This window comes from Haplochromis burtoni, unplaced genomic scaffold (genome assembly GCF_018398535.1).
Source record: "Haplochromis burtoni strain Fernald_Lab_line unplaced genomic scaffold, NCSU_Asbu1 Contig_26, whole genome shotgun sequence".
NCBI lineage: Eukaryota > Metazoa > Chordata > Actinopteri > Cichliformes > Cichlidae > Haplochromis > Haplochromis burtoni.
The window spans coordinates 3,045,756-3,073,717 of record NW_024582387.1 but is presented as its reverse complement, the minus strand read 5'-3'; the positions used below and the strand labels follow the sequence as shown (position 1 = coordinate 3,073,717).

The window sequence follows — 27,962 nt, the reverse complement described above, 5'->3', positions numbered from 1 at the left end:
AATGAACTGGAGAAACTAAAAGTAACACAGTTTTATTACAGCCTCTGCTATCAAAGCTCACAGTTTTCTATATTTGCCTCCTGACCACATCAGCTTTTACTTCTACAACACACACACACACACACACACACACACACACACACACACACACACACACACACACACACACACACACACACACACACACCAAACTACAAATAATAATACCAAATAAACACTGACAGCTATTTTATTCAGCAGATATTAACTTTAACAGTAATGGCTGTTACTGCTGGAGATATTGTGATGTGCAGAGCTTTCACATTTTTATTCCTAATTATAAATTCCATTAAAATTCAAATGTTCAATCTGTAATGACTCCAGCAGGGTGCATTCATAAGTTGTCTTTTATATTTGATATGCCATTTCCCTTTATATAAACTAAACAAGTTCTTTTATTAACAAGAACTTAAAAAGAGGAACTTAATGAGCTGTGAGCAAGTAATCATTACAAAAACAAATAAATAAACAAATGAAAATTAGCGAATACATTCAAGATTTTTTTTTTTATTATTTGGCTCCACAAATTGAAAAATTGTGTACAAAAGGTAAAATTTGAAAATGCAACTGCAAATGGTAACAGTGCCACTAGACGAAATGTCACTAAATGCTGATAATCACACTTATGAAGCCATTTTTTCCTCTTCAAATAGCCAAACATATTTGAGGTTTGGACACTTATTCAGAGCTCTGTTGGCTTGCTACTGAAATGAAGCAGCAAAGAAGTTAAAGAGTTAAATGTCAGTTTAGGATGAGACTATATGGGTGCCATAAGACCAACAATTTTAAATATGTTTTTTGCTGTACTAGTAAGTAGTTTTTTGTTTTTTTGTTTTTTTTTTAAAAAAGCAATTGCATAAAGCAAGCATTCTGCCGTTTTCTAGCATTTTCTTGTCCTTTTTTAGGAAACCTTCATCAGTGGATTCTGTGAACTGAAAACTTGCTTTCTGCTAATGGTACATTGAATTGTGAGGGAACAGAGACAATTTTCAAGCTGTTTGTTTTCATGTTTGTGCAAAAACATATGGCTATTATAAGAGAATCTTCATATAACCAAATAGAAATATGCAAACAAACAGCCTGTGAAATACATATGTACTCATGTTCAAACACAGCCACCCGCAGACACACACACACACACACACACACAGAAACACAATTGTTGTTGGCATGTAAAGAACACTGGCAGATGGTAGAAGGTCTGGATCTTGATTCTAGATGGACGTTTATCAACTCTTGAAGATACAGAAATTATGTTACGGCTGATTTGCATTGAGAATGAGTTGCTTGTATTTGGCGACATGAGATTAGAGTCATGGCAAAATATAATTATAGTGTAAAACAATATGATTATACAAGATAACACAACATCTAGTTCCCCGAAACCCTACAGAGCTGGCAAACACCTGCCGTAAATAATTTGTGTTTAATGCAGGAAAAACAAGCTGCAAAGGGAAATACAACATACCATAACAAATGGTAATAAGGAGTATAATCAATAATTGCTGCTGATTTAAAAGTTATTTAAATCACTTCTCTGAGAAATCTAATCTATATTAATATAAAATGTATGTCTCATGGCCTTGTGCATCTTTAAAACTTTTTTTTTTTTTTTAAGATGATGAATGAGTCACCATGAATCAATGCAATGCTTACTCACAGAGAAGCAAAACAACACAAGCAAGAAATCAGGCAGTAAAAAAGATTGCACTCAAAAAAAACAGAACGCTAAGACCTGAATCTGAAAAGAATTTGTGCAACATTTTTGCATGGAGACTGCATGTCATAAAACCACATCATCATTTGTTGCATGGTATTTTTTAGATTATATTAAAATCATATATTTAAAATTTATCTTTATTTTGGCTTGTCTGTCATGTTCAGGGTAAACCAGCTTGTTTAATTTATCAAGGAAATGATCAAAAAACAAAAATTACACTAGCAAATATCAGAAGTAATATCAGAAGAAGAAAAGAAGCAGAGAAGCTCCAAATGCAGCTCAGTTAGAGAGTCTCTACTGTGTTGTGCCATAATCTACTGCCAGGCTAGTTCGTCTTTGTCTCTGCTTAGAAAATCACTGTGCATGTGTTGCTTTTATTGTATAGTGTGTGCATAAAGCCTGTCCAGTACAGAGACAAGTAAGATGAGGATAAAATGTCTCAAGCTGACAATTACTGTACTCCATACTGTAAAAACCACATTACACATTACAAATACACATTACAACAGGGGAAAATATCTATCAGATCTGCATTGGAGAAAAATACAGGGGCCCACAGGGCAACCTACCCTACACCATTTTTTTTTTTGTTAAAACTTCAGTATAAATTATAATATAGTACAATATGGATAAAAGTATTGGCAATCACCTCTAGGGTTCCGTTCTGCCATGATGGGCCATATGTGTCTTATCGCCAGAGAGATTGATCTCTCCTCTTCAAATTCTTAATGTTTGAATTCAGATGTTTTAAGTCCAGTTGCCTCCTAGAAGAATAACTGCGCCCTTGGAACTTGAGTTTCTATGGCCAAGCAGCTCCTGTAGTGTAACACGTAGATGGCCTTGCATTACTTCCCATATAATGTGAATAAACACAGCTTCATTTTGCCTGTGTTCCATTTTTATTCAGAATATTTGCCTCTTTCTTTTGAGTCTCGCGTCACACAAAGTGATCTTTTCCCATTTTAATCTTTTCTCTGATTCTACATCCTTTGAACTCGGTAATTAAACTATACCACAGCAGATTTAAAAGAGGACAAGATTTTTTTTAAATGCTTTATTCAGCATTTTCAGCTAGTTATTTGAGGTTGTATTTCTTTCATTTAAGGGAACACAAACAAAAACATCTACATAAGACCTGGATGTGAAGAAAGAACAAGTGTTTTCTTATGGTATCAAACTACCCTCTAGCTTCATACAGCTTACAAGACCTGCAGAAAATGATTCTTTGTCGGATCTGTGAAATCTGGGCCATTCAGTGAAAGACTAAAATTTTGGGGGGTCTAATTTAGGATTGGACCAAATCAGGACAAAAAAAAAAAATATATATATATATATATATATCCACAAAATGCCCCTCTCATGTTGAGCCAGACAGAGCCTTGCACTGTAGGTGCAGGCAGAGACTGCATGAGCAGAATGAAATTACATGGATGATGCCGAAGCCTCTCTGGCAGTCAAAGCACAATGTGTTTCCAAGTCAAATAACATCTGGCTGACCAAAATCAAAAATTGAGAGAGAACAATACAGTTACTATATGTATATTACATATAAAAGAATGGAGAAGAAAGTGATGGCCTCATAGGTCAGCATTTTGTTAATGGAGTAGTTGGATGACAGAGAGAAAAAAGAAGGATAGGGATGGAAAAAGCATAGGAAAATAGAGAAAATGGAAAAATACCACCCGTGAGAACGTAGCAGGATTATTATCTGCAGTTTCTGCAATGACTTACAGTACTTGGGCCAAAATGGCTCACATTTTGAAATAATAATGTAACAAAGCTCTATACCATCTTTACATCTGTACTGTGCCATCCCCTTAAATCTCTTTAAATTGATGTGTCCAGGTTTCTGTCTAATTAAAAATGTAATCTATTTTCCTTGGAACTATGCCCCCCACCACCACATATATAAGGTAAAAAGTATTTTTTGTTGTCAATAACATGCAACAGAACATAAAATGAAACCTGCCTCTGCAAATGCTAAAACTCAGATTTTTTGTCTGACTTAAGTCTAAACATGTCACCTTCTTGCATGAACTGAAGTACATGCACAGCAATGAAGCAGTTGGTGCAAACAATCATGTTGTCACTGGCTCACTGAATGAGTGGGCTTGGTCGAAGTGAGATGCTTCAATGAGCTGATACTAGTAAATCTTGATTTAGCTGTCATCCCCCAAATGAGCTGCTAAATCAATTTTGGCACAGGGCCGTCATTGTGCTGTGTCACTGGAAGGTTTATAGGGGAATAAAAACCATCAGAACAAGGTGAGACGAAGCATGAAATTTCATGACCCATTTTTTTTCCCCCATGTTTTAAGAGTTCGGTGCAAGGGCTACAACAGGGTCAAAATTCAAAGAAATGTATCAGATACCGAATGATTGATGACCGTATCCAGTGTCATTAAAAGTGTGACCAATCACACTGATAAAATGAAATAAATAGGATAACCAATTTCATCCAGACAGTGATAAAACATGATGTACAGAAAATGAATAACGTGTATTATAAAATGAAACTATTCGTGTTTTAATTCAAGGCCTGTCAGTTTTTTTATAAGTGCAGAAATACATGGACTGAAATATATTACAGTGCTGAAGGTTTTGGACTTTTTCCTACCGCTAATGTAATTCTGTCTGGGTACAAAATCTAAATTAACACCAAAAGTATGCATTTAAATTTGGAGATTTGATTAAATTTTCTATAGAAGCTCTACTCGGGTTATTGCTTCATTCCAAATGAATACAAGCCCAACGGCGGAAAGATAAAAAGCTGCTCAAATAATGTGTTTTGAAAAGCTGGCAAAGACTGGGAGGATTTTACAGGAAATCATTTTAAACTTAATGTCCAACAAAGTGTCTGTGTTATTCCACCACCACCCCGCCCTTTCTTTCCGTGTTTAATAATGCTGTGTATTTAAAAAAATAAAAATAAAAAGTTACAAATCCCAGATAAAACACTACTGATGAACTGCCTAATTTAAAATCCAGGCTTTTGTTTTGTGACTCAGGACTGGGCAGTGGATCAAACCTTATGCTTAATTAAAATTTTGAAGATAAAAATGATTATTGCACCGTATTAATTTAAGCAATTTAAGCAATGCTCTATTTTTGTTTTCTTTCTTTCTTACTTTCTTTCTTGCAGAGGTCACCCAACCTCTGTAAATGCTCAAACCTTGCAGTTTAGTTCAGCTTGAGCCAAGATGAGGAAAAGAGGGCACCCACAGAACTCTGTATTGGAGCCATCAGTCTTTTATTCATAGACCTGTGTGGATCAGTAGTTGCCATTTAAAGACAGGCTGCACGCTTGAAAATACCCTCTAATCTGGGCCTTATTCCAACCCAGTTGAACATACATCTTCCACCACTTCTGTTTCATTGGTTTTCAATTGAATTATATTTAACGGTCAAAGAAAATTTAGGTTTGGAAATAGTTCAAAAATAAAAGTTTCTCCCAACATCGAGATGTAGCTTCACTGTCCATGAGTACCACCTCAGTGTCATTTTAGGAACAAGGTAAATATAGAACTTGAATACAATAACTGCTTTTTGATACTTTTTTACTTATTCTTAGAGCAAAAATCATACACAGCATAAAAGACGAGCATAACTTCCGGTTCTGACAAGTAAAGCCAGTGCGTAAGTTCCTTAAACTTGCTTTTTTTTTTCTTTTTTTTTTTTAGAAGGCCACTAGGAGGCGATAGCTATGGTTGCTAAAATGGCCCACTTGACCTCTGCAAACACTGTTTATGTCCTCAGTGCGCAGCTCCGTGTGCGTTTGGATCTCTCATCATCGTCACATCTGGTTTAGAATGTAACGATAGAATCAAGATGAGTGCAAAAAATCTTGAAGCTTCAGAACAGCAAACCAGTGAGTGATGTCACGGATTTTGTATTTAGCAGTCATACTACAACATCCATCCATCCATCCATCTTCATCCGCTTTATCCGAGGCCGGGTCGCGGGGGCAGCAGCCTAAGCAAAGAGGCCCAGACCTCCCTCTCCCCAGCCACCTCCTCCAGCTTATCCGGGGGAATACCAAGGCGTTCCCAGGCCAGCCGAGAGATATAATCTCTCCAGCGTGTCCTGGGTCTGCCCCGGGGCCTCCTCCCGGTGGGACATGCCTGGAACACCTCACCCAGGAGGCGCCCAGGGGGCATCCTTGTCAGATGCCCGAACCACCTCAGCTGGCTCCTTTCGATGTGGAGCAGCAGCTGCTCTACTCTGAGCCCCTCCCGGATGGCCGAACTTCTCACCCTATCTCTAAGGGAGAGGCCAGCCACCCTTCGGAGGAAGCTCATTTCTGCCGCTTGTATCCGCGATCTCGTTCTTTCGGTCACTACCCACAGCTCGTGGCCATAGGTGAGGGTAGGGACGTAGATCGACCGGTAAATTGAGAGCTTCGCTTTTACACTCAGCTCCCTCTTCACCACGACGGACCGGTGCAGCGTCCGCATTACTGCAGCTGCAGCCCCAATCCGTCTGTCGATCTCCGGCTCCCTTCTCCCATCACTCGCGAACAAGACCCCGAGATACTTGAACTCCTCCACTTGGGGCAGGAACTCATCCCCGACCCGGAGTGGGCACTCCACCCTTTTCCGGCTGAGAACCATGGCCTCAGATTTGGAGGTGCTGATCCTCATTCCCGCTGCTTCACACTCGGCTGCGAACCGTTCCAGTGCGAGCTGGAGGCCCTCACCCGATGAAGCCAACAGAACCACATCATCGCAAAAATCAGAGATGAGATTCTGAGGCCACCAAAGCGAAAGCCCTCCGCCACTTGGCTGCGCCTAGAAATCCTGTCCATAAAAATTATGAACAGAACCGGAGACAAAGGGCAGCCCTGGCGGAGCCCATCACCCACCGGGAACGAGTCCGACTTATTGCCGGCAATGCGAACCAAGCTCTTGCAACGGTTGTATAGGGATCGAATGGCCCGTAGCAATGGGCCAGACACCCCATACTCCCGCAACACCTCCCACAGGACACCCCGAGGGACACGGTCGAATGCCTTCTCCAAGTCCACAAAACACATGTAGACTGGTTGGGCAAACTCCCATGCACCCTCAAGTATCCTCGAGAGGATAAAGAGCTGGTCCAGTGTTCCGCGACCAGGACGAAAACCGCATTGTTCCTCCTGTATCCGAGGTTCGACTAGCGGACGAACTCTCCTTTCCAGCACCCTGGCATAGACTTTCCCAGGGAGGCTGAGGAGTGTGATCCCCCTGTAGTTGGAACACACCCTCCGGTCCCCCTTCTTAAAGATGGGGACCACCACCCCGGTCTGCCAGTCCACAGGTACTGCCCCTGATCTCCACGCAACATTGCAGAGGCGTGTCAACCAGGACAGCCCTACAACGTCCAGAGCCTTCAGGAACTCGGGGCGGACCTCATCAACACCAGGGGCTCTGCCACCAAGGAGTTGTTTAACTGCCTCAGTGACCTCGCCCCCGGAAATTGGCGGGTCATTCCCCTCATCCCCAGACTCTGCTTCCTCCTCGGAAGACGTGTCAGTGGGATTAAGGAGGTCCTCGAAGTATTCCTTCCACCGCCTGACAATTTTCTCAGTCGACGTCAGCAGCGCTCCGCCAGCACTATACACAGTGCAGGTAGAGCACCGCTTTCCCCTCCTGAGACGCCTGACGGTTTGCCAGAATCTCTTCGAGGCAGTCCGAAAGTCTTTTTCCATGGCCTCTCCGAACTCCTCCCACACCCGAGTTTTTGCTTCAGCCACTGCCCGAGCCGCATTCCGCTTGGCCTGTCGATACCTGTCGGCTGCCTCCGGAGTCCCACAGGCTAACCAAGCCCGATAGGACTCCTTCTTCAGCCTGGTGGCTCCCTTCACCTCTGGTGTCCACCATTTGGTTCGGGGATTACCACCACGGCAGGCACCAACCACCTTGCGGCCGCAGCTCAATGCAGCAGCTTCGGCAATGGAGACGCTGAACATGGTCCATTCGGACTCAATGTCCCCAGTCTCCCTCGGAATGCTGTTGAAGCTCTGCCGGAGGTGTGCGTTGAAGATCTCGCGGACTGGGGCCTCTGCTAGACGTTCCCAGCACACCCTCACTACGCGTTTAGGTGCACCAGGTCTGTCCAGCGTCCTCCCCCGCCACCTGATCCAACTCACCACCAGGTGGTGATCAGTTGACAGCTCAGCCCCTCTCTTTACCCGAGTGTCCAGAACATATGGTCGCAGGTCTGGTGATACGATTACAAAATCGATCATCGACCTACGGCCTAGAGCTCCTGGTGCCACGTGCACTTATGGACACTCTTATGTTCGAACAGGGTGTTCGTTATGGCCAAACTGTGATTAGCACAGAAGTCCAATAACAAAGCACCGCTCGGGTTCAGATCAGGGAGGCCGTTCCTCCCAATCACGCCCCTCCAGGTCTCGCTGTCGTTACCCACGTGAGCATTGAAGTCTCCCAGCAGGACAACAGAGTCTCCAGGTGGAGCACCTTCCAGCACCCCCCCCAGGGACTCTAAGAAGGCTGGGTACTCCGAACTGCCACTCGGCGCATAAGCGCAGATGACAGTCAGGACCCGTTCCCCGACCCTAAGGCGCAGGGACAAACCCTCTCGTCCACCGGGAAAAACCCCAACGTACCGGCAGCAAGCCGAGGGGATATAAGAATACCCACCCCAGCCCGCCGCCTCTCACCAGGGGCAACTCCAGACTGAGACAGAGTCCAGCCCCTCTCCAGGAGACTGGTATTATAATAAGTCTCCTCTTCGGGCTGTGCCCGGCCGGGCCCCATGGACTAAGGCCCGGCCACCAGACGCTCGCCCTCGGGCACCCTCCTCGGGCCTGGCTCCAGGGCGGGGCCCCGGTAACCCTATCAGGGTAAACTGTTCCCTCGATATTCTTTTCATAAGGGTCTTCTGAATCGCTCTTTGTTTGGTCCCTCACCCAGGACCAATTTGCCATGGGAGACCCTACCAGGGGGCAAAAGCCCGCAGACAACATAGCCCCTGGGATCCCTGGGACACACAAACCCCTCCACCGCGATAAGGTAGCTATTCAAGGAGGAGCATACTACAACAATCAAAACAAATTTTCTAAAAAAGTAAAATAAATCAAGGCATTTTTTTATTGCAACAATAATCTAATATTGTAGGTATTAATATATTATTTCTGGTTTAAAATCTTTTTTTTTCCCTTGTATAAGTTTAAACAAAATAATGTAGGTCCCAATCAAATTTTTCATTTCATTTGCACATGCTCCCTTTCTAACTAAAGAGGGAAAAAAAGAAAAGAAAAGAAAAGAAAAGAAAAGAAAAGAAAAGAAAAGAAAAGAAAAGAAAAGAAAAGAAAAGAAATAAATGACCATACCAGCATAACATTAACAGATTTTGCCAAACTGGTCCAAAGCCAAAATGAGCTCAGGAGCAAAGGATCAACTGGGGGGAAATAAGCATTAACTTGCTAAAAGAGGCTACAACAAAGCAGATGGTGAACACCACTGGGAGAAAGGGATGTGGTGGAGCTTTGACCACATAACAGCTGCAGAATGTATCAGCTCGCTCATTCGGGGAACCACGATAGAGACAGTCAGCTAATGATAGCTGCCACCCTCTTCGTGGTTTCTTTTGTGACTAGGTTTCAACATGGACATACTCTGAATGAGACTGACACCGATAGCTTTTACCTTACAAGCCACCACATAATTGTAGCTTCACTATAAGTGATATTCTTTTCTCCCAAGTGCACAAGTACACACTCAGAAATGAGTCATGGTAGCCAAAGAAGCCAGTAAAAAGCAAACATTAGCAGCATCAGACTGAAATTTGATTTTTAAAGTATGGTTTTTATTCTCCTTCAAAAACACCACCCACTCTGTATTTTTATAAAACAAAAATAAGCTAGAATCACTACTTAAATTTGAGATATATTGGTTTACTTTTTAGGATCACAGGCTCTATAGAGTAACTGACAGCATTTTTTTTTAAATCTGATCTGCCTAACAATGCACTTTTCAGCATAGATCTTCTTATTCACATGCTTATGATTCATGGGTATATGATATGTATATGATTAGCAATCATCCACCATAAATCATGGGAAATATTAATAATATTTGGTGTTCTTTCCTTCCAATCTCCCAAACTAATAAAAATAATTTGCTTTACTTTTGAGTTTTTAAAGCATTTAATCTGCGAAGGTGCAGCCTAACAAGATTCACTAAAAGGTCAGAAGTACTTACTGTCCTAATGCCTTATTTTGTGCTTCTTGTTTTTTTTTTTTCGTGAGACCTTTACAGTTTAGAAAATGCTCCCACAATGTGGAGTTGCATAAACACAGGTCAGTTTTTATGTTTCCAATACGAAACTTTAAAAAGAAAATAACATTAGGGCGTGAACTAAATTTCAGAGATAATGCAACATTGAGTGGGATGCTGAAGTGAAGGCTTGTGTTTTCTTGCATGAAAAATCTTCTACTTTTCTTCCTCGAAATGGATATTTTTTTACTCTTCTCTGAACCCTTTTACTGCTGAAACTAACCATTAAGTGAATGCGAGATGCTTTGTCCAGCCAGCACTAAACTGTAATGTTAGAGCAACAAAAAGCCGGCAAAATGCTTTCCAGTGAGCATTAAAGGCTTGAAGGTTCTGAGCATCTTATTCCTGGGTCAATGTGCCTCTGTTTTGCTACTCATGTGTACCACAGAACAGATCAAATGAAATCAAATGAAATTTAGAAAACTACTTTGTTTTCACTGAACGAGAGCCAAGCTTCTGCTGTGGTTGAATTTAAAATAATATCCCTGTCAGTACCTCCCGCTGATTGGGAAGGACAGACCTGGTAGTGTAATCTGTGACATGAGTCAACACATTATGAACACATCTGCTGCGTAAATGAATAATGCAATCATCTGACATGGCTTTTCTGTGATCACAAATTATCTTTTTCCCCAAATGCTTGTCAAAGCAGCTCCCTCTTCTGTGAAATGCACTAAAATCTTCTTGAGCTGCAGCTCCTGGTCCCCATGTACCGTTACATAAGGTTCAAGTAAAATATTCATCAGCTTCTCTGGATCACATCTGTATGCAGCTGAGTGCTGAGGAAACACTTTTCAGAAAACCTGCTAACTACACCAGGGTGGCTGCTGCTGCCTTTAAAGTGGTTTGTGTGCAAATGCGCGTGATTACTTTTGTACGAGACTGTTTCTTTGTGTGAAGCATTTATATAGCTGATATATTTGAGTGCTGCAATTTTGCACATGGTTTATGTATGTAGATATGCACACAGATGCATAAGCATGTGTACAAGTTGGTTTTACTTCACCAGTATGCTGAGTTGGTAGTTGTGTACATACTTTGCCTTCTTTTAAATCAAGCATTTATGCCTAGCAACAAAGCTAGTAGACACAGTCCTCCCTGAACTCCTTCTACTTATTATTATTATAATAAGTAGACTTTTTTTTTCTTTGGGGGAAGTGCGGGGGGGGGTCTTGGTGGCAAGGAGGAAGTTAAAACTTTCTGAGCCCATCAGCGGCTCCATCGGGGCCAGAAGAACGGGCTGGCATTTGGCTGACCTATGGATCCCTGGGAAGCTATAACTCAAAGCCTTGGCCTAAATGACCACACACTGCTCCGCGTTAAAAGTTTGCTGTTAAATTTGTGTAACTGTAACAGTTTAGTTCAGTCTTTTTTCTTTTTTTTTTGGAGTGTTGCAACAGTCTTTGATTGATTTATCACTGTGATTTGATTGATTTTCAGAAGAGCGATTAAAAAGTGATAGTATTGAAGATGGACTGGCTTGCTGTCAGTCTAGTGCTGCTTTCTCACCCTCCATTTGTCTGCATATAAAAAAGCAGACGAGGGGAATGCATTGCTTATATGCATTGAGGATAAAGAGACAGGAGATCAGAGACATTCAGATTAAATATGCAAGGACAACGCTTACATGCATTAATGAAGAAGCAATGAGCACTGTGCTAATGACGAAGGATTTGAGGCTCCCATGCGAGAAAGGGATCAGGAACGCACTGCAGGAGATGCTCATTACTGTGGCCCACACCGACTCTTACCTGTGTGAGTGCACATATAGGCATACTTTATGAGATGGAGACAGAGAGAAATGCAAAGTTCATGCACAGGGTTCTGTGTGCTAGAGTATATTTTCTACTGGTGTGTACTGAAAATATCCGTACGGAGATGCACAAACCTATACACAGACTTTAACAAAAACATTTACACACATTAAAACATAAAAGAATGCACGAGACCTTGGCGTGTGTGAGGAAGTGCGTGTGTGCCATCACACTGGGTTCACACTGATTAATGCTGGGGGCCTCGAGGAGGAGGATATATCCCATGTGGTTTGTAACACTCTGGAATCAGGGAGCTTATCAAATAACACATAGACTGCAGGCTGTTGCTGTGGAGTATTAGATTAACTAATACATAAATAAGCATAAAAAACAAAATAAAAGCCTCATATCCATCTCAGCTAAATCTAGAGCCGTAGCTAAATCTAGGCATTCCAGGTCATTTGCATTGCATTTTATTTAGTGATGTGAATACTACTTTTCATTTTCCACTTTACATATTTTTGATTTTTAAAATTACTCAACCTATCTGGAAGTATGAGTGGTGCTATAGTATTAATGGCTTCTGTCCAGATACACTGCAGTGCAGCACACCTACACACCAGCTACCCCACACCAAACTCCTACAGTATATATCAGCTTTCATGCTTTACTTCACATCTCACTTTTTTTTCCCTTTTTTTTGGGCTCCACTCACATCGCCTGTAAAATGAACACATTTTCACAGGCAATGAAATAAAAAAGAAACATGTCCTAATCATAGTCCAGTTATAATAAAAAATTAAAAAAAGAAAGAAAGAAAAAAGAAATCGCATCTCTCCTGCATATCGCTGGCGAATGAGATCACACTGGAAGGTAGCAGATAAAGCATTGAGTCTGGTCTGGTTCAGAGGTTGTCTAGGATTTGGTACTGGTAATGAGAACACTGATTGGTTGATCAAGGGGGGAAAAAAAAAAAAGAAGTATAGAAACACATTGTACATCATGCTCCTTTGGCTTTCATTTACATCATCCAACAGTGCAGCTAATAATTATTTTTCATTTCATTTTCATTCATTCATTCACATCCATCAGCCAATTATTTTCTAAGTTATGTCGCAAATAGTAAAAATGCCCCCGGAGTTTCCCAGAGCCCAAGGTAACAAATTCAAATTGCCTCCCCTCCGACCCTCAAAACTACACTCCAGAACCTGAGATACTGAATTCATACATCAAATAAGACAAAGAAGAGTAGCAAAATAAAACAAAGCAAAAATACATGAATTAACAAAGCTTTGAATTAAGCATTTGGCTTAAAAATTACAAATAACTAATCATTAATAAACTAATGAATGAATGAAAAATGAACATATGGTAGGCTGATCAACTCTTTATTTCACCAACACCCTTTGATATTTTCATGCCATTTATATACAGTACTGTGCAAAAGTTTTAGGCAGGTTTGGAAAAATGCTGTAAACAAAGAATGCTTTCAGAAATATAAATGATTGTTTATTGGCCCCAAATGTATTCTGCAGCAGCACAATGACCCCAAACATAAAGCCAAAGTCATTAAGAACTATCTTCAGCGTAAAGAAGAACAAGAAGTACTGGAAGTGATGGTATGGCCCCCACAGAGCCCTGATCTCAACATCATTGAGTGTGTCTGGGATTAGATGAAGAAAGAAGGATGTGAAGAAGCCCACATCCACAGAAGATCTGTGGTTAGTTCTCCAAGATGTTTGGAACATGTTTTGACCAGCCGAGTTGCTTCAAAAACTGTCTGCACTGATGCTGTTTTAAAGGCAAAATATGGTCACACCAAATATTGATTTGATTTAGATTTCTCTTTTGTTCATTCACTGCATTTTGTTGATTGATGAAAATAAATGATTAACACTTCCATTTTTAAAAGCATTCTTTGTTTACAGCATTTTTTCCTCACCTGCCTAAAACTTTTGCACAGTACTGTATGTAAGCGTGCAGTTTAATAAAGAGCTGAAACAAAAGCAACTTGGTTGCCAGTACAGAAACGTGCACAAGATAAAGGGTCTCAGTTAGCTGGTTGGCAGCATACACTGTATATAAAAGATGGAAGTAACCACTTTTACATCACATAATATTCTGGACTCCACAGTTTGAAGCATTAGTATTAGCATTTTGGTTTCCACCATGTTGATTTTCTGGAGCCTGAGGTTGCCATGTTTGGACAAGAGGATAGACTTCTAAGTTACGAACTAACGCTAGTGTGTTTGGTCAGCTGCCAGAAATTCCACAGGTGCAGCACACCTGAATTACAGTGCTGTCTGTAAAGTAATTACATCTCTAATTGCCAAGTGATGTCAACCACACAAAGACTGTTTGTCACCCACATTAGAGGAGGCACACCACATCTGTGAAATGAAGCAGCCATGCTGCAAACTTAACGTGCACTTTAACCAGTATCCAAATGAACATGTTATTAAAAAAAAGAACAATTATATATAGTTGTTAAACAGTGTGTGTGTCTTTCAGAAAGACTAAGTTGCAGGAGTTGACAGGAAGTTGCAGAGAGTTTGCAGGACTGAAACCGAAAGTTATTCTGAGGAGCAGGTTAGACGAGGCTATTTGAATTACTAGGTTATTCAAATTGTCTGTTATACTTTTATATTCTTTTACTAAGCTCTTAGTAGAGGTTCTTGATTAAAACATTTATTCAACATAGTACATGTAGTTTCAGTTAGGTTATTACACATAAGGATGAGCCTCTGGTCTGGTAAAAGGTCAGAAGTGCAACGGGTGAATTGAGAGAACATTTGAGGACGAACCACACACACACACCACACACACACACACTCAGTTAGAGAGAATCATTTATAGGTGGAAGTTTAATCATGTTTTGCTTGGGGTTGCAAAAAGAGCAGTTTGTCGCAGAACTGCTGCTGAGGTGTCAAGATGACAAGAGAGCATCCGGCAGTGACAGGAAGTACCGGCCATGAAGATAGAAGACAACGTTCTTTTAAACTGTGTTAAAAGTCATTGTGGTTTTGATTTGACGTATGTATATATTCTGTCTGTGACGTATGAAGGGGCGTCATTAATTCAAACCCTGATGCTATAAAAATCTGTGTATGCTTTGATTAAGTTGAAGATCAAGTGCTGTCTGTGGTGATCTTCCCATGCGTGTATTCATTAAAATCAATTGGTTGACCAAGATCTTCTGGACCTGGTTGTTTGTACTCTCCTTCCTCAATTATGTGAACCTTAACAAAGGTACAATATCCATAAACATGCTTTTTACCACGTTTAAAAGTGGGAGTCTATGGGGACTGACTGGCTTTTGTGGCCACTCTAGGAAGAGGAGTTTTTGACACTTTGTATTAGCTTCACTTTTCAGCCTCGGAGGCAGCTACTAGGACTCTTATATATAACAGAAGTTTAAATAAAAAGGCTGGTTTCAAAATATACTTGGGCAGCCCTCAATATACCCACGTGTCCTGCCCGAGTAAAATCTATGTGTGGCTTGCTGTGCTTTCATCTGGTGTTGTGTACAGTGATACAGCACTGAAAAAATGTCCAGCAGTGTGCTTTGAGTTGAATCTGCAGCTCCTCATCTAACATTTTAGATACTGATGTTTTAAAAGAATTGATGACAGTAAACACCTGTTCTGTTGAAGTGTCCTTGGGCAAACACTGAATCAGCTGAAAGAATGTTTTTGAGTGTGATTGAGTTCCCCTTTGACCTTGCAGCATAAGCAAGAAAAGGACAGTAATAGACACAAATTTCCATGCAAGATCAAGGTGAAGGTAAAATCTGGAGTCAGGGTCTTGTATAAATATTAAAATATTTTTTTAGCCCCAAGTTTGTGTGAGGAAAAGTTCCTGGTTTTAATTATCACTGAATTTAAATCAACCACTACCTCATCTCACTGAAAGTGATTTGTCTAATATTTTGCAAAAAAAAGGTGTAATTACCCATGAAACCTTTTCAAATATGACAGTACTTTTAAAAAACTAGTTCTTTTTAGTCAAAAAAGGTTTGCTATTTTGTAGTGAGCCAAGCGTTAAATAGCAATCATACCTTTGGTAAAGTGAAAAAGAACTATTATGACTGCCATGGCTGACTGGCGTGATAATAAAATCTGTATTGAATAATTTATCAAATGTCCAAATGTCCACGAAGAGAACATTTTTTTCTGTAGTGTAAACAAATGTAAACACTATTGTGATCAAGGGAAAGGCTATAGGCCAAAAATCAAATCAAATCCTATTAATCACTTTTGTATTGTGACAGGCAATACCTCTCACTGCTTAGCAACCAGCTCCTCGAGGGCACCAGCCGGGATGAGATTTACCCAGGCATCTCCTCACTAAAGTTATGAAATTGGTCTTTGTGTGGCAGCAGATATCGAACACTTATTGTTCTCTCACATTGTTCAGCGGCTTGTACTGTTTTCCATCCGGTGTTATTAATTATTCAAACAAATACGGTATCTACGTGCATCACTGAAGCAAAAGCATATGTATTTTTCAGGCTAATGCATCATTTTGAATTTGGAATCCTTTTTTTTGTGCAATTCGCACATCCCAACAAACCAAGCTAATAAGTAATGATAATCTTACCTTAAACAGGCGTAATATATTGGCCACCATGATGGAGACAGAGCTGGAGGAGGCTCCAATAACACCTACAACCCTCTCAGGTTTGGTGATAATGGGCGCCCCCCCACCGAGACATTTGACATCTGTGCCGTCCTTCTCGATCAGAGCCTGCACGAAGGTGAGAGACTGCTCCAAGGCGTGAGTGTCCCTTGAGCAGGTGTCCAGGATTCGTGCTCCCAGTGTGATGTTGGGCAGTAGATTATTGTCATTATTGATGCGGTCAAGGGCAAAGAGCATGGCCTCCAGTCTATGTATACCCTTCTCCTTCTTCAGCTCCCCACACGGCTTTCCATCGTGCCCTCTGGCGTGTACTGGGAAGAGCCCACCTAAGGAGATATCCCCATCGATGCGAATAGAGTTCAAATGTGTGTGTCCTGGCCCTTTGGGTTTGGCCGCCTGAGCGGGCTTAAGGGAGGTGTAAAGAAGCAGCAGCAGCAACAGAGGAGGAATCAGGCCGTTTCTTTGAGAGCCGGTCCGTTCCGGTCTACACACCAGGGGCTGAAACATGACCACGGCCCAAGCACACATCCACAGTGTACAACCAAACCCAGCAATTGGAAAACAGCAAAAGCCAGGTATTACTTTATGATGGCCAGAGGGTTAATTGCAGTACCTCTTGAAGCAGTTGGCACTGAAAAGGCTTGCTCTCATGCCTCTCCTTTCTTCCAAACATTCAATTAAAGTAGAATATGAGCTTGGCTCTTTCACAGGATGTAATCCTGTTCTCGTCTCCTCCCTCACTCTCTCACTCCATCTTCTGACCACAGTGGTGGGCAGCTGCTCTTGTGTTTGCTGTTATTCACAGACATGCCTATGGAGATCTTTCACTTGGGGCATTAAAAAGAACAAAGGTGAACGATAAGCTTTCTTTCTGTCTCTCCTTCCCTCTATCTGTGTCTCTTTCCTCTCCACCTCAATCAGAAGTTTTTAATCTCCCCTGTTCCCCTGGGCAGGGATTTGGTATATGTCAGAGCCCTCAGGCCTGCTTAGGTCCACAGTCTTCAGAGTGAATTCCTGAAAGATGAAAAAGAGTAGAGAAGTGAGACATAGCACAGAGAAAACAGGGGCAAAAAAAAGCACAGGGATTTGTATTGGTCTAAGGTTTTTAATACTTTTTTCTTAACCTTTTTACTGCAGTATTATTATGCGGAAATGAAGAGACAGTTCTGGTCCAGAACTAATTTCTTTCTCTCACACAGCCTGCCTCCGTTTACCATTCTGCTTTCAGTGGGTTGCCATGGACTCTCAAGGTTGAGAAGGCTGCGAGTCTGATCCCACATCCTTCATTTTCACCTATCAACCATGTCAGCAACACATTCAGCCACAATCACAATGCTGTGACATTCTCAGACTATCATATTTCCCATTTCTCTGTCAATTTTCCATCAAATTGACAAATTGAAAAAGTACTGACATTTTTATGGTTCCACTAACATAAGCCTGCGCTGACAGCATTGGTGGTAGTAATGAGGCTGCTGGTCTGTGGCAGTACTTTGCTCAGAAATTAGTATTTATCAGTCTATCAGCATTTCCACCATGATATATACGTCTTCAAATCTTTTCATTAAAAATGCAAGAGTTTAAAGAAACGTCCAAGGGGCTGAATAAGCTTCTCATATAGAAGATTTCCCTTTGTGCCTAAAGAACCACTTCAGCATTATCTGGATATTTCTGCTTACAACAGGCAAAACCAACTCCATATAGATTCAGTATAATATAACAAAATTCATATGTGGGCCTCAGAGTCACTTAAGTATTTTAAGCAACAGGTTTATGGGCTGAGTTTGAAACTAACTATGAAGAGCCACTTTTATGTCCAACATCTGTCTTAAAGGAAACGATGGATGTTGAATATGGAGGTGTCAGGGAGAAGGAAAACACAAGGACCACGGAGACGATTGATGGAGAAAGTAAAAAAGAATATACGGAAGGCTGCTATGACAGAGGAGGATGTAGGGATAGGGTGAGATGGAGGCATATCATCTGCTGTGGTGAGCAGCCAAAAGAGGAAGATGGTCTACCTTAAAGGGGAACAATGACATATTTCTTTTTATCCTTGGAGTGTATGAAAGCGAAGAAGCCATTTCTAGTTCCCTTCCCCCTCCCTTTAAACTACCTTTCTTCTGATTGGCTGCCCCTCACAAAATAAGATTTTTTTTTTTGACCAGCATGTGGGTGGCACGTCTGTGTGCACAGCTAGAGTTGTTTGCCTGAGAGAATCGTATCAGGTATATATCTGCTCACACTGACATCATATAGATAGCTATAGATTAAAAAGAAGAGGGGAAAAATTGCTAAGCAGAACATTTAGAGCAGTCAACCAAAAACATGTAGAAACAGCACTCTGAGTCATTAAAACCTTATTTTCTTGTTATATCAAACTGCATTTGTTTTTTTGTTTTGCTGCTATGAGTGCTGTTAGATGATGTTACGAGATTCTTTGCAAATTCAGGTGTCGTAAACAAGCTCATTGGTTACATTTGAATTTAAATTTGAAGACGGATTTTTAATTTCTAAGTTGATTCCTGTGACGCACATCTGGTCATCACTACCCTGCACTATTATTTCTGCCCTCCTCCTTTTTCTGCCTGAGATAAAAAGTACACACATGCCTGACACACAAAATATGCCACTATAAACCATCTTGTATCTACACATCTACACCCTTCTCATTCCTGAAGTTGTAATAACTTCTAAAGGAACAATCTCCCTGCACACAGTCACAAAATACAGCTGTACACATTGGTTTTCCAGCAGAGTGGGTTGAGGCCTTGCATCGGCAACGGCGGAGATTCATTGAGAGCATATTGGAAGTGACAAGGTACTTTGAATACACCCAACTATCTCCTACTGAGTGAGAAGTAATTTTTCAGAGTTGATTCACTGCAGGTCCACTTAAACTGCTGCAGGGCAGATGACAACTGGAAAGCCAGCCAACTCACCTTAGCCCCCATAATCAAACGCAAATCATGCAGCAGCACATCTGACATTAAAGCAAACACTAAGATTGAGGCGGGGAGTGCTGCTGCCAGCATAGCATGGTACAGATAGTCTAAAAAAAAATAAAATAAAATACAGGTGTAAACATTGAACAGTTCAAATAAGAAACGGTTCTGCAAGGCTGCAGATTTGAAGATAGATGTCATCAAACTTCTGCTTGAACAGAAGAAAAGCTGGTTGGGTGACAGCTCCTATGTCTTATTCAGACTGAAGAAAGCCAGTTAATCTGTAGAAGTAGCTCATGTGCAACTGAAGGAAGAAGATCTTATATCTCACAAGATTACATGAAGTATTATCTTGTTAATCAGCTTGTGTTGTCTTGTTACAGATTAATATCTTATGGTGTTTCATCTTTAGCCACAGTGCAGACAATTCTTTCTGATATTTGAGAGATCTCAGGGCATTCAGGGTGGGCTGTCTTAGAATTAATCATCTCAGACGCAATCACCATTCAGCCAAAACTATGAATTCTGTTTTAATGAAGCATTGAGGTTACAACAAACCACTTGTCAGACTTCAATTCAGCACGATAAGTAGTGACGTAGAATCTCACAGAAAGCACAATCAGTGTTTTTACTGTGTGGCTTATAAAAACATCTGGAATATACTCCATGTAATGCACAAAATCTATGTTCTGCCTTTATTTTATGGAATTCCGCTGTTTTCATTTTCAGAAAAACAAACGTACTGAATGAAAGTACAAAATGTTTACACATTCACAGATGAGCTCTTAATAGCATACCTCAAAAACCATACGAAGCACAGACTTATGCAAAACAACCAAAATGTTTACCAGCTAGAAAATGTCAAAGACAGCTGCAGGAATTACTGGAGATTCATATCAGAGAACAACCTTTCCTCAGGTGCAAAAGCATATTTCAGAGCAGACTATGTATTCATTTCAAAAGGCCATCAACCTTCAGGCAAATCAGTGTGTAATGTTAAACGGCCTTGCAAGCGACAGTGGAAGCAGTAACTCCTTAATACTGATAAACCCAAAAATGTTAGCAATAATATATTTTCAAGAATTTCAACTTCTTGCATTAACCCTACACAAACAAGATGGTCAGTTATATATACAGGGTTCAATTTAAAGAGAGTTCTAATGGAAATATTCTAAAAAACAACAACAACAAAAAACAAATAATCTGACTTTAAGTGGGAACTGGAAGGAATGAGATGGTGCTGATTTCACACTGTAATCTAAATTAGCCTCTATACCATAACATTTGTCCTGCAATGTCTGTTATCACAACTAGACCTGGTTGTGGAAAACCATGTTATTTTTTCTGAGATATGATTATTAACAAACACAGGAGAGTTTTCGTCATTGAAGCTTTTTAAGAAACAGGAAATAGGCTGACAGATGAATGGCACATTTGTCTAGTTTGTCCTATCAGTCCCATACTCCCACTTTCTCCCGTTAGGCTCTTGAAATGGTCAGAATGATTTTCTCTGACAGCTACCTACCACTTCTCACACTGTTTTTTGAGCTCCTCATCATCTTGGCTGTCAGATTTGCTTCCTGTTCGCTTCTGCAGTAAAACGTATCAGATGAAGTCATGAAAATTTATCTTTGCAAGGGATGAAGAGTCATGTCAGAAATGGGTGTGGCTTAAAAGCAAAAACCTGTTGAAGTTAAAACTTGGCGTTGAAATGCTGACCACAAACAGCGTTTACCAAAGTTTTCACTGTCAATGCTGATAATTTAATTTAATGTACTCTCAATAGGAACAAAATGGCATGAATTAACACACTAAAAGATGTTTTGTTATGACTGCACGGCATTGCTTTCCACTTTTATGCTGATGACTGTCAGATCTATGTCCCTCTAAAGAAAAAAGGTAGATACCTTACCCAGCCATTACTTCAGTGTCTCGATGATATTAAGGCTTGGATGTCTGCTAACTTCTTAAAATTCAATGATAAAAAGACAGAGGTGATGGTTTTTGGTAGCTCCACTGAGACCCCCAATGTGTATGTAGATTCCCTGGCACAGTATGTTAAGCCAACTGTCACAAACCTGGGGGTCAAAGTGGACTGTGATCTAAAGTTCGATAATCAAATTAAGGCAGTGGTAAAATCTAGCTTCTTTCACCTCAGGCAGCTGGCAAAAATAAAACCAATTCTTTCACGGCAGCACTTTGAGACAGTGATCCACGCCTTTGTTAGCACTCGGCTGGATTACTGTAATGCACTTTATATAGGGGTCAGTGCATTATATATTAGTCACCTACAGAGGGTGCAAAATGCCGCAGCTCGTCTTTTAACTGGCACTCGAAAGTTTGAGCACATTTCCCCTGTTTTAGCTTCACTTCACTGGCTGCCCATTTCTTTTAGGATTCATTTTAAAATTCTTTTATTTACTTTTAAAGCTCTCCATGGCCTCGCCCCATCTTATCTCTCTGAGCTGCTACAGCCTTATACACCCACCCGCTCTCTCAGGTCAGCTGATCAGCTGCTCCTGAAGATACCCAGGACTGGGCGTAAACTTAGAGGAGATCGTGCTTTTGCTGTAGCGGCTCCCAAACTGTGGAATGAGCTTCCTTTAGAGATTAGACAGGCCACTTCTTTACCTGTTTTTAAGTCACTCTTGAAAACCCACCTCTTTACTTTGGCCTTTGACACCACGTGAGATGTTGGTTTTTATATTTATTTTTATTTTAGTTGTTTTTAGGTGACTCGATGCTGTTTTATCTTGTTTTTTTTTAACATAGGGCTGTTTTAATTTTAATTTTATGTCTTATGTGATTTATTTATTTAATTTGCTGTTTAACTTACTTTCTGTACAGCACTTTGTTCCTGTGCTGGGTATTTTAAAGTGCTTTATAAATAAAATTGGATTGGATGACTGTGCCAAAAAGGTGTACTTTGATTTTAAAAAGCCAGGTTTCTACTAGAGATGGACCGATCCGATATTACCTATCGGTCCGATACGGACCTAAATTACTGGATCAGATATCGGAGAGAAATAAAAAATGCAATCCAATCCGAGGTATCACAAAATCACCTCACAAAAAGCGCTTTTTGGCGTAACCCAGCTCAGCGCATCGGAGCAGTATCACGTGATAGAGCGGCTGTTGTCTGCCAGACCTGTCTGTGGTCTGGCGGAGCATTTGGAGCCTCACTATGCTTCCAAACCGCCACATTTCATCTCGGAGAAAACTATCCCAGAGAAGTAAAGCAAGTTCGTAAGTTCATCTCTGAATGTTTGCATAGTATTTCCACATCAAGCTTAACAACTGATATATGGAGCCACAGCTGGACTGGCCATCGGAGTTCCATATTGAGGTGAAAAGGAAGCGATTTGCCCTGTACTTCAGCTAGAATGAAAAACAGACACAAAGCTGGAGTTATTCTGTCCTTGCTGCAAAGCTGACTTTTCTCTCATTCTCTCCCCCTCCCTCCCCTGTTGCTACTTTAATCATGAAACTGATCAATGATCAGCTGGTCGGCTTTTTCCTCGCAAGTCCCATCTTTGTTTGTTTATCGCTCACTTTGCGATAGAAAGAGGAAACCAGCGGATAAACAACAGCAGCATGTTTAAGCTTGATAAGCTGTTGTTAGAACTGATTTAATATTAATTTTCTAGTATCAGCTGCTGTTTGCTGGAGCCACGGCTGTAAAAACTGCTGGTCATGATATCGGTTTGGTTATCTGGTGAGAGGGAAACATGAAGATGAAACCAGGAGCTGTCCTTACTGAATCATCAGAGCTGAACAGGTGATGGAGAAACGGGTTTACCTTTTAGGTGACATGAATGAGTTGAACGGAAGTTATGAACTATTTCTGAGAGACAAATAACACCAAGATCCTTTTTTTACGTAGCGCACAGCTGGTAACTGTGCAGCGGCGGGTCTAGCAAAGTTTTGCCAGGGGCCAGGTAGGGCATTAACTGGGAAAGGGGAGCAAAAAAATATTTTTCTTTGTTATTTCATTTAAAATGACTAATAAATAATTATCTGAATCTTACAACCAAAGTTTTCATCTGATTAAATGTATAGAAATCCATTACTGTATATAGTAACTATTAAGTCTAATATATACTCTAGTAAGCTATAGTACTATTTCCATCTTTGCAGTCTGCAATTCTGTTGAAGAAAGATGTTGAATCTGTTTAATTATTGTAGAAAAATAATTGATTTCTGTGCATTTTTTTTTTAATGCACGTGTATTAAATTAAAGTTGATTAAACATCACAAGGCGGAGGGTGGGGGGTGGTTCACTTTTTTTTTTTGCTGGGAGTTGGCAACCCTATTAGTTAGGTTGTTTAATATTTCTGCTAAGTACTCTTTAAAATACCAGAATAGGGAGGATGGTGTAGGTTTATAGAGATTTATTTAAAAAAAAAAAAAAAAGTCCTAGAGTAGATGGGGGTGACGGAAATATATACACAGATTTGACGAGGTCAGGAAACATTAAGCCCAATAATGTCACAGTGGTACGCTCTCCTTTGAAAAAAATAAAAATAAAAACAACCTGATGTTGAATATCTTGTTTTCACATTCAACCCCATCTTTTAGAACCTGATTTCCAGAAAGCTGTTTTGTATTCAGTCTTGGAAATACTGAAGCCACTGGAAGAGATCTGCAACACACCAGACTCTGGTTACTGAGCGAAACAATGCTGAAGACAGCCTGCGTTCGCTTAAAAATAAATAAATAAAACGTTTTCGCTTCGCTCGCCTCAACATGCCTACCCTTACGAATGCAATCCACCTGAGAAAAAAATAAATAAATAAGTGGTGTTCTCTTTGAAGCAGACAAATGTATTCTGCAGATCTGCCCTTACGCCTTTAAATTCCCTCATAATATTTATCACTTTACATTAGAAATCACACCGCTAGTGCAAGTATTTTACATTCTAATCAGTGCTGTGAAAGGAACATTATAAATATGAACAAGGGTATAGCTGAGATAAATTATTATTTATTCTAAAACGATTATTCCCCTCTTTATCTTCAGAGACCTGAGCAGCTGCTGGATGGCTAAGTGAGCCAGGGAAAGTTTGAGAAATGCTGCAGCTCTCCTCTCACAGATGGGCAGGATGGGTTCTCTAATTGACACTCCAGCATGTTGATGCTGCACAGCAGATCAATAGGAAGGTAGAAGTAGGCTGCCCTGAGGAAAATGAATGAAGAGAGGAGGGCTTAGCTGCACACAAGGAGTTGAGAGCTTGGAAGAGGCTGTCACTATGTTTCTAATGAAAGAAAAAAAATTACTGAAATAAGCCTTAAAAGGACATATTGATCGGGTGAATCAAACTTAAAAAGTGGAATGGGGAAAATAATTATTTCTTGAACTGAAAAAGAAAAAGAAATTGCCATACAATTGGTGCACAACACTAGGGTGAGCTAGGCCATCTGTCATTGAGCTGATTTTTAGCACCACAATACAGTAATTCCAGTACTGTTACAACAGAAAACAGTGATTATTTTTACCTGCATCTACTCTCTTCTTGTATATTATAGAGTTCAGTTTTGTGTTAGATTTTCTTTTTTAGTCAATAATGAGTGTTAGTGCTGCATCGAGCACATTTGTTCTCACTAAATATAAACTCATCAGAAATATTTTAATGGAGACATTCATCAAAAATAATTTATGACTCATCGTGTACTCATTGTTATATAACAGCAAATTTGATTCTCTTTAAAGACAAACCTTATTTCTTAGTGCCCCAAACTTTGGAACTATAACGCATAACCATTAATGCGCTCAAAACAATGCAAACTCTTTTGTTACACAGGTTTCAGATAAGGAATTTATTGAGAAGTATAGACACAATTCCAGCTCTGCACAAAGTATATTTGCATAATATTGATAATACAAATCTTCAAGCCTTCAAACGCCTCCATGCAGAACTACAGAACGGGTCTTGATGACAAGAGTTTTTATTGCCAGCTGTCAAACTACGCATCTGAGACAAAGAGCAATCTTGATATTCGTTAGTGTCATCCTTTACAATAGAGAGAAGCCTCATTCAGATCTGTGCAGCCTGAATGTGAGGTTTATTCTCTCTTGAGTGTGTCAAGTTTCTAAGCAGCAGTGCCTCAGTCAAGCCATGCAGTTAATACCGACAGCTTCCAATATAGGTGTTAATTTGCCTAATTAGAAAAAAAACAAAAAAGTTTGGCTCAATCTGCCTACATACTTATTCCAGTTTACCATAATTATTGTTTACAAAAGTGGCCCAAGGTATAAATACTCCTGAAGAGTCAGGATGCACAATTTCCACAGTAATTATTCAAACAGCTTTTTACCTACTGATATCATCTTTTCAATTCTCAGGAGAGAAGAAAAAAAAAAAAAAAAAAAAAAAAAAAAATCAGCAGGGAGTGTGTATATTGCAAAAATAATTAGAGTATCAGTCAGGGTTGGCCGAAATGTTGAAATTTTCCAGCCGGCCACTGTCAGCCCAGAACCATGCATCTGCAAATATTTTTCGAGATGTATATATATGTGTGTGTGTGTGAAGCAAAACACCCCACTCTAACTGCATGCACATGCATGCTCACATCTAAAAAGAATAAAATACTATATGCGACAGATTTGTTTTAAATTGTAAAAACCGCAAAGCCAAAAACAATACATATACCCTAAAAACCCATCAGATAAAGGATTCCTTTTAGTCTCCAAATGAAAGAATTACAGCTTTATATACAGTTTGCTGTTTAAATGATTAGGCTGGACAAGCTGTGAGCTCAGAAATGCAGTGGAAACTTCATAAATCATTATAAGGTAGCTAGCTTGCTTTGCCTTGGCTCTTGGATAGAGTGTGAGCTCAGAAATCCATCAGAGACACGAGGCGACTTCTACACTGGTGCTTCACTTTATAGTACTTAGCATCTGCCAAACAATGTCAGGTCTCCAGACTCTAAATTCTCTAATCTTTTATGAGGAGAATATTTATCAGTGTCTGTCTACAACGCTCTAGTTCAACACAACAAAGAAGAAAGACTTCAAATTATGGCACAATTTGGCAGTTGCGCTACTTGTGGAAAGGGGCAGACTACTGAATTACCAAAAATAAAATGACAAAAACGATTTTAAAGAAAAATAAATTCTTTGAACAGCAAGTTTCTATTTTTCTTTTTAAATCTTTCTTGGTTTTTCCACCAGACTTCTATTTGCAGAATCCTGCACAATCGTTACTCCCCCCTTCAGTTCTGGCAAATCAATCATTACTGGCTGATGAAAAGTGCATCACTACCAGTGCACTTCTGTGCCACTGTCTGCACAGACATTGTTTGAACGCGTTTGGCAAGGACCTGAATGTAAGATGTTGTCCCCTTACATGTAAAACTGCAGCTTTATTTACCAGTTATGATTTAAAGTAGGATGTCACTGTGTAAAAATATTCAAACTGTTTAGGTACTATGTGTGAGGTTTTATTGGGGACTTTGTTTAAAATGCATGTGAGATGGAGCTGGGCTCCAATTTGACCATGTTGATTCTGCATTGTGACTTTCAGACATGATTCCTCAAAAGAAGACGTGGTGACCTTATTATTACCTACTCTGGTCAGTGGTTTTAAATCAGCACATATATGCAAATAATTTTTCACCACCTCCCCACCATTAATAATTGAGCCTACTGTTCGTTCACAAACTCACAAGTTCTCATGCAATTTAAATTCCATCTAGAGTGAAACCTTTACTTTTTAAAGTTTCATAGTTTTTCCCCCCTTCAGTTCCATTTTATCAGCTCAGTATGAAGCTCAGCTTTTGTGTGAAAATGGAAGAAGTCAAAAATGTTACCACCAATAAATAGAGAAGACATGAAGGAATAAATTAAAGCTATCAAAAGAGCTACACCCTGCAAAGCCCACTGATTGGCTGCTGTAATGAAAGATAACGGTAGATACTGCTGTTCTCTTCAGGGTCCAATTTCTAACCTGTGCCTTTTTACATTTTGGTAACATTACAAGCAAGACAAAATTAGTAATCAGTGCATGTTTTTTGCTGATAAATAACAGTAATTGATTTTGCTAGTAATCATCTGATCACTTGATCCGCTGCTACATATTACATGTTGCTGAAAAATGAATCAATTAACTTGTTACACTGATGGACTCATGTCCAGTATTATGTATGGATTTGGTACATCACTACCAAAGTGGTCCAATGGGGAAAACTATTTTACAGACAGGAAATGACTGAAATGATCCCAATTTCTTTCCCTCGACATCTGATGTGTTTTGTCACTGTTAGATGTAAAGAGAGATGGGAGCTTGAATATTTTATCTCCGGGGCGCATTAATTACAGAAACAGCAAAATGCAGTTGACAGTTGTGATTTATTTAGAACCCTGAGATATGTGGTAAATCTTGCTAAGACATGATATTATGCAATAGCTGACTGTGGTCGTTTGATTTCCCTTCGCTGAGAACCCTCAGGAAACCAGGGTGTAATTTATCTCTTGAAATATCAACTTTATGACAACCGCACAAGAGAGCCGCTCCATTTCTGTGCCAGCTACAGAAATTTTAGAACGTGCAAACAAGGCTTATTAACACGAGGCCGTCGCTGTG

At 40.2% G+C, this 27,962-nt stretch overlaps 1 protein-coding gene across 3 annotated transcripts in view; it reads right to left on the bottom strand.

Annotated features, from left to right (window-relative positions):
- LOC102289456 (metabotropic glutamate receptor 4) overlaps positions 1–27,962 on the bottom strand; it is a 187,121-nt gene that overhangs the window by 133,852 nt on the left and 25,307 nt on the right. For all 3 annotated transcript variants that reach the window (XM_005917943.3, XM_005917945.3, XM_005917944.3), the window contains exon 2: positions 16,395–17,447. In XM_005917943.3, the coding sequence (XP_005918005.1) occupies positions 16,395–16,961 (567 nt within the window). In that variant the 5' untranslated portion in view covers positions 16,962–17,447. The remainder of the gene's footprint in view (positions 1–16,394; positions 17,448–27,962) is intronic.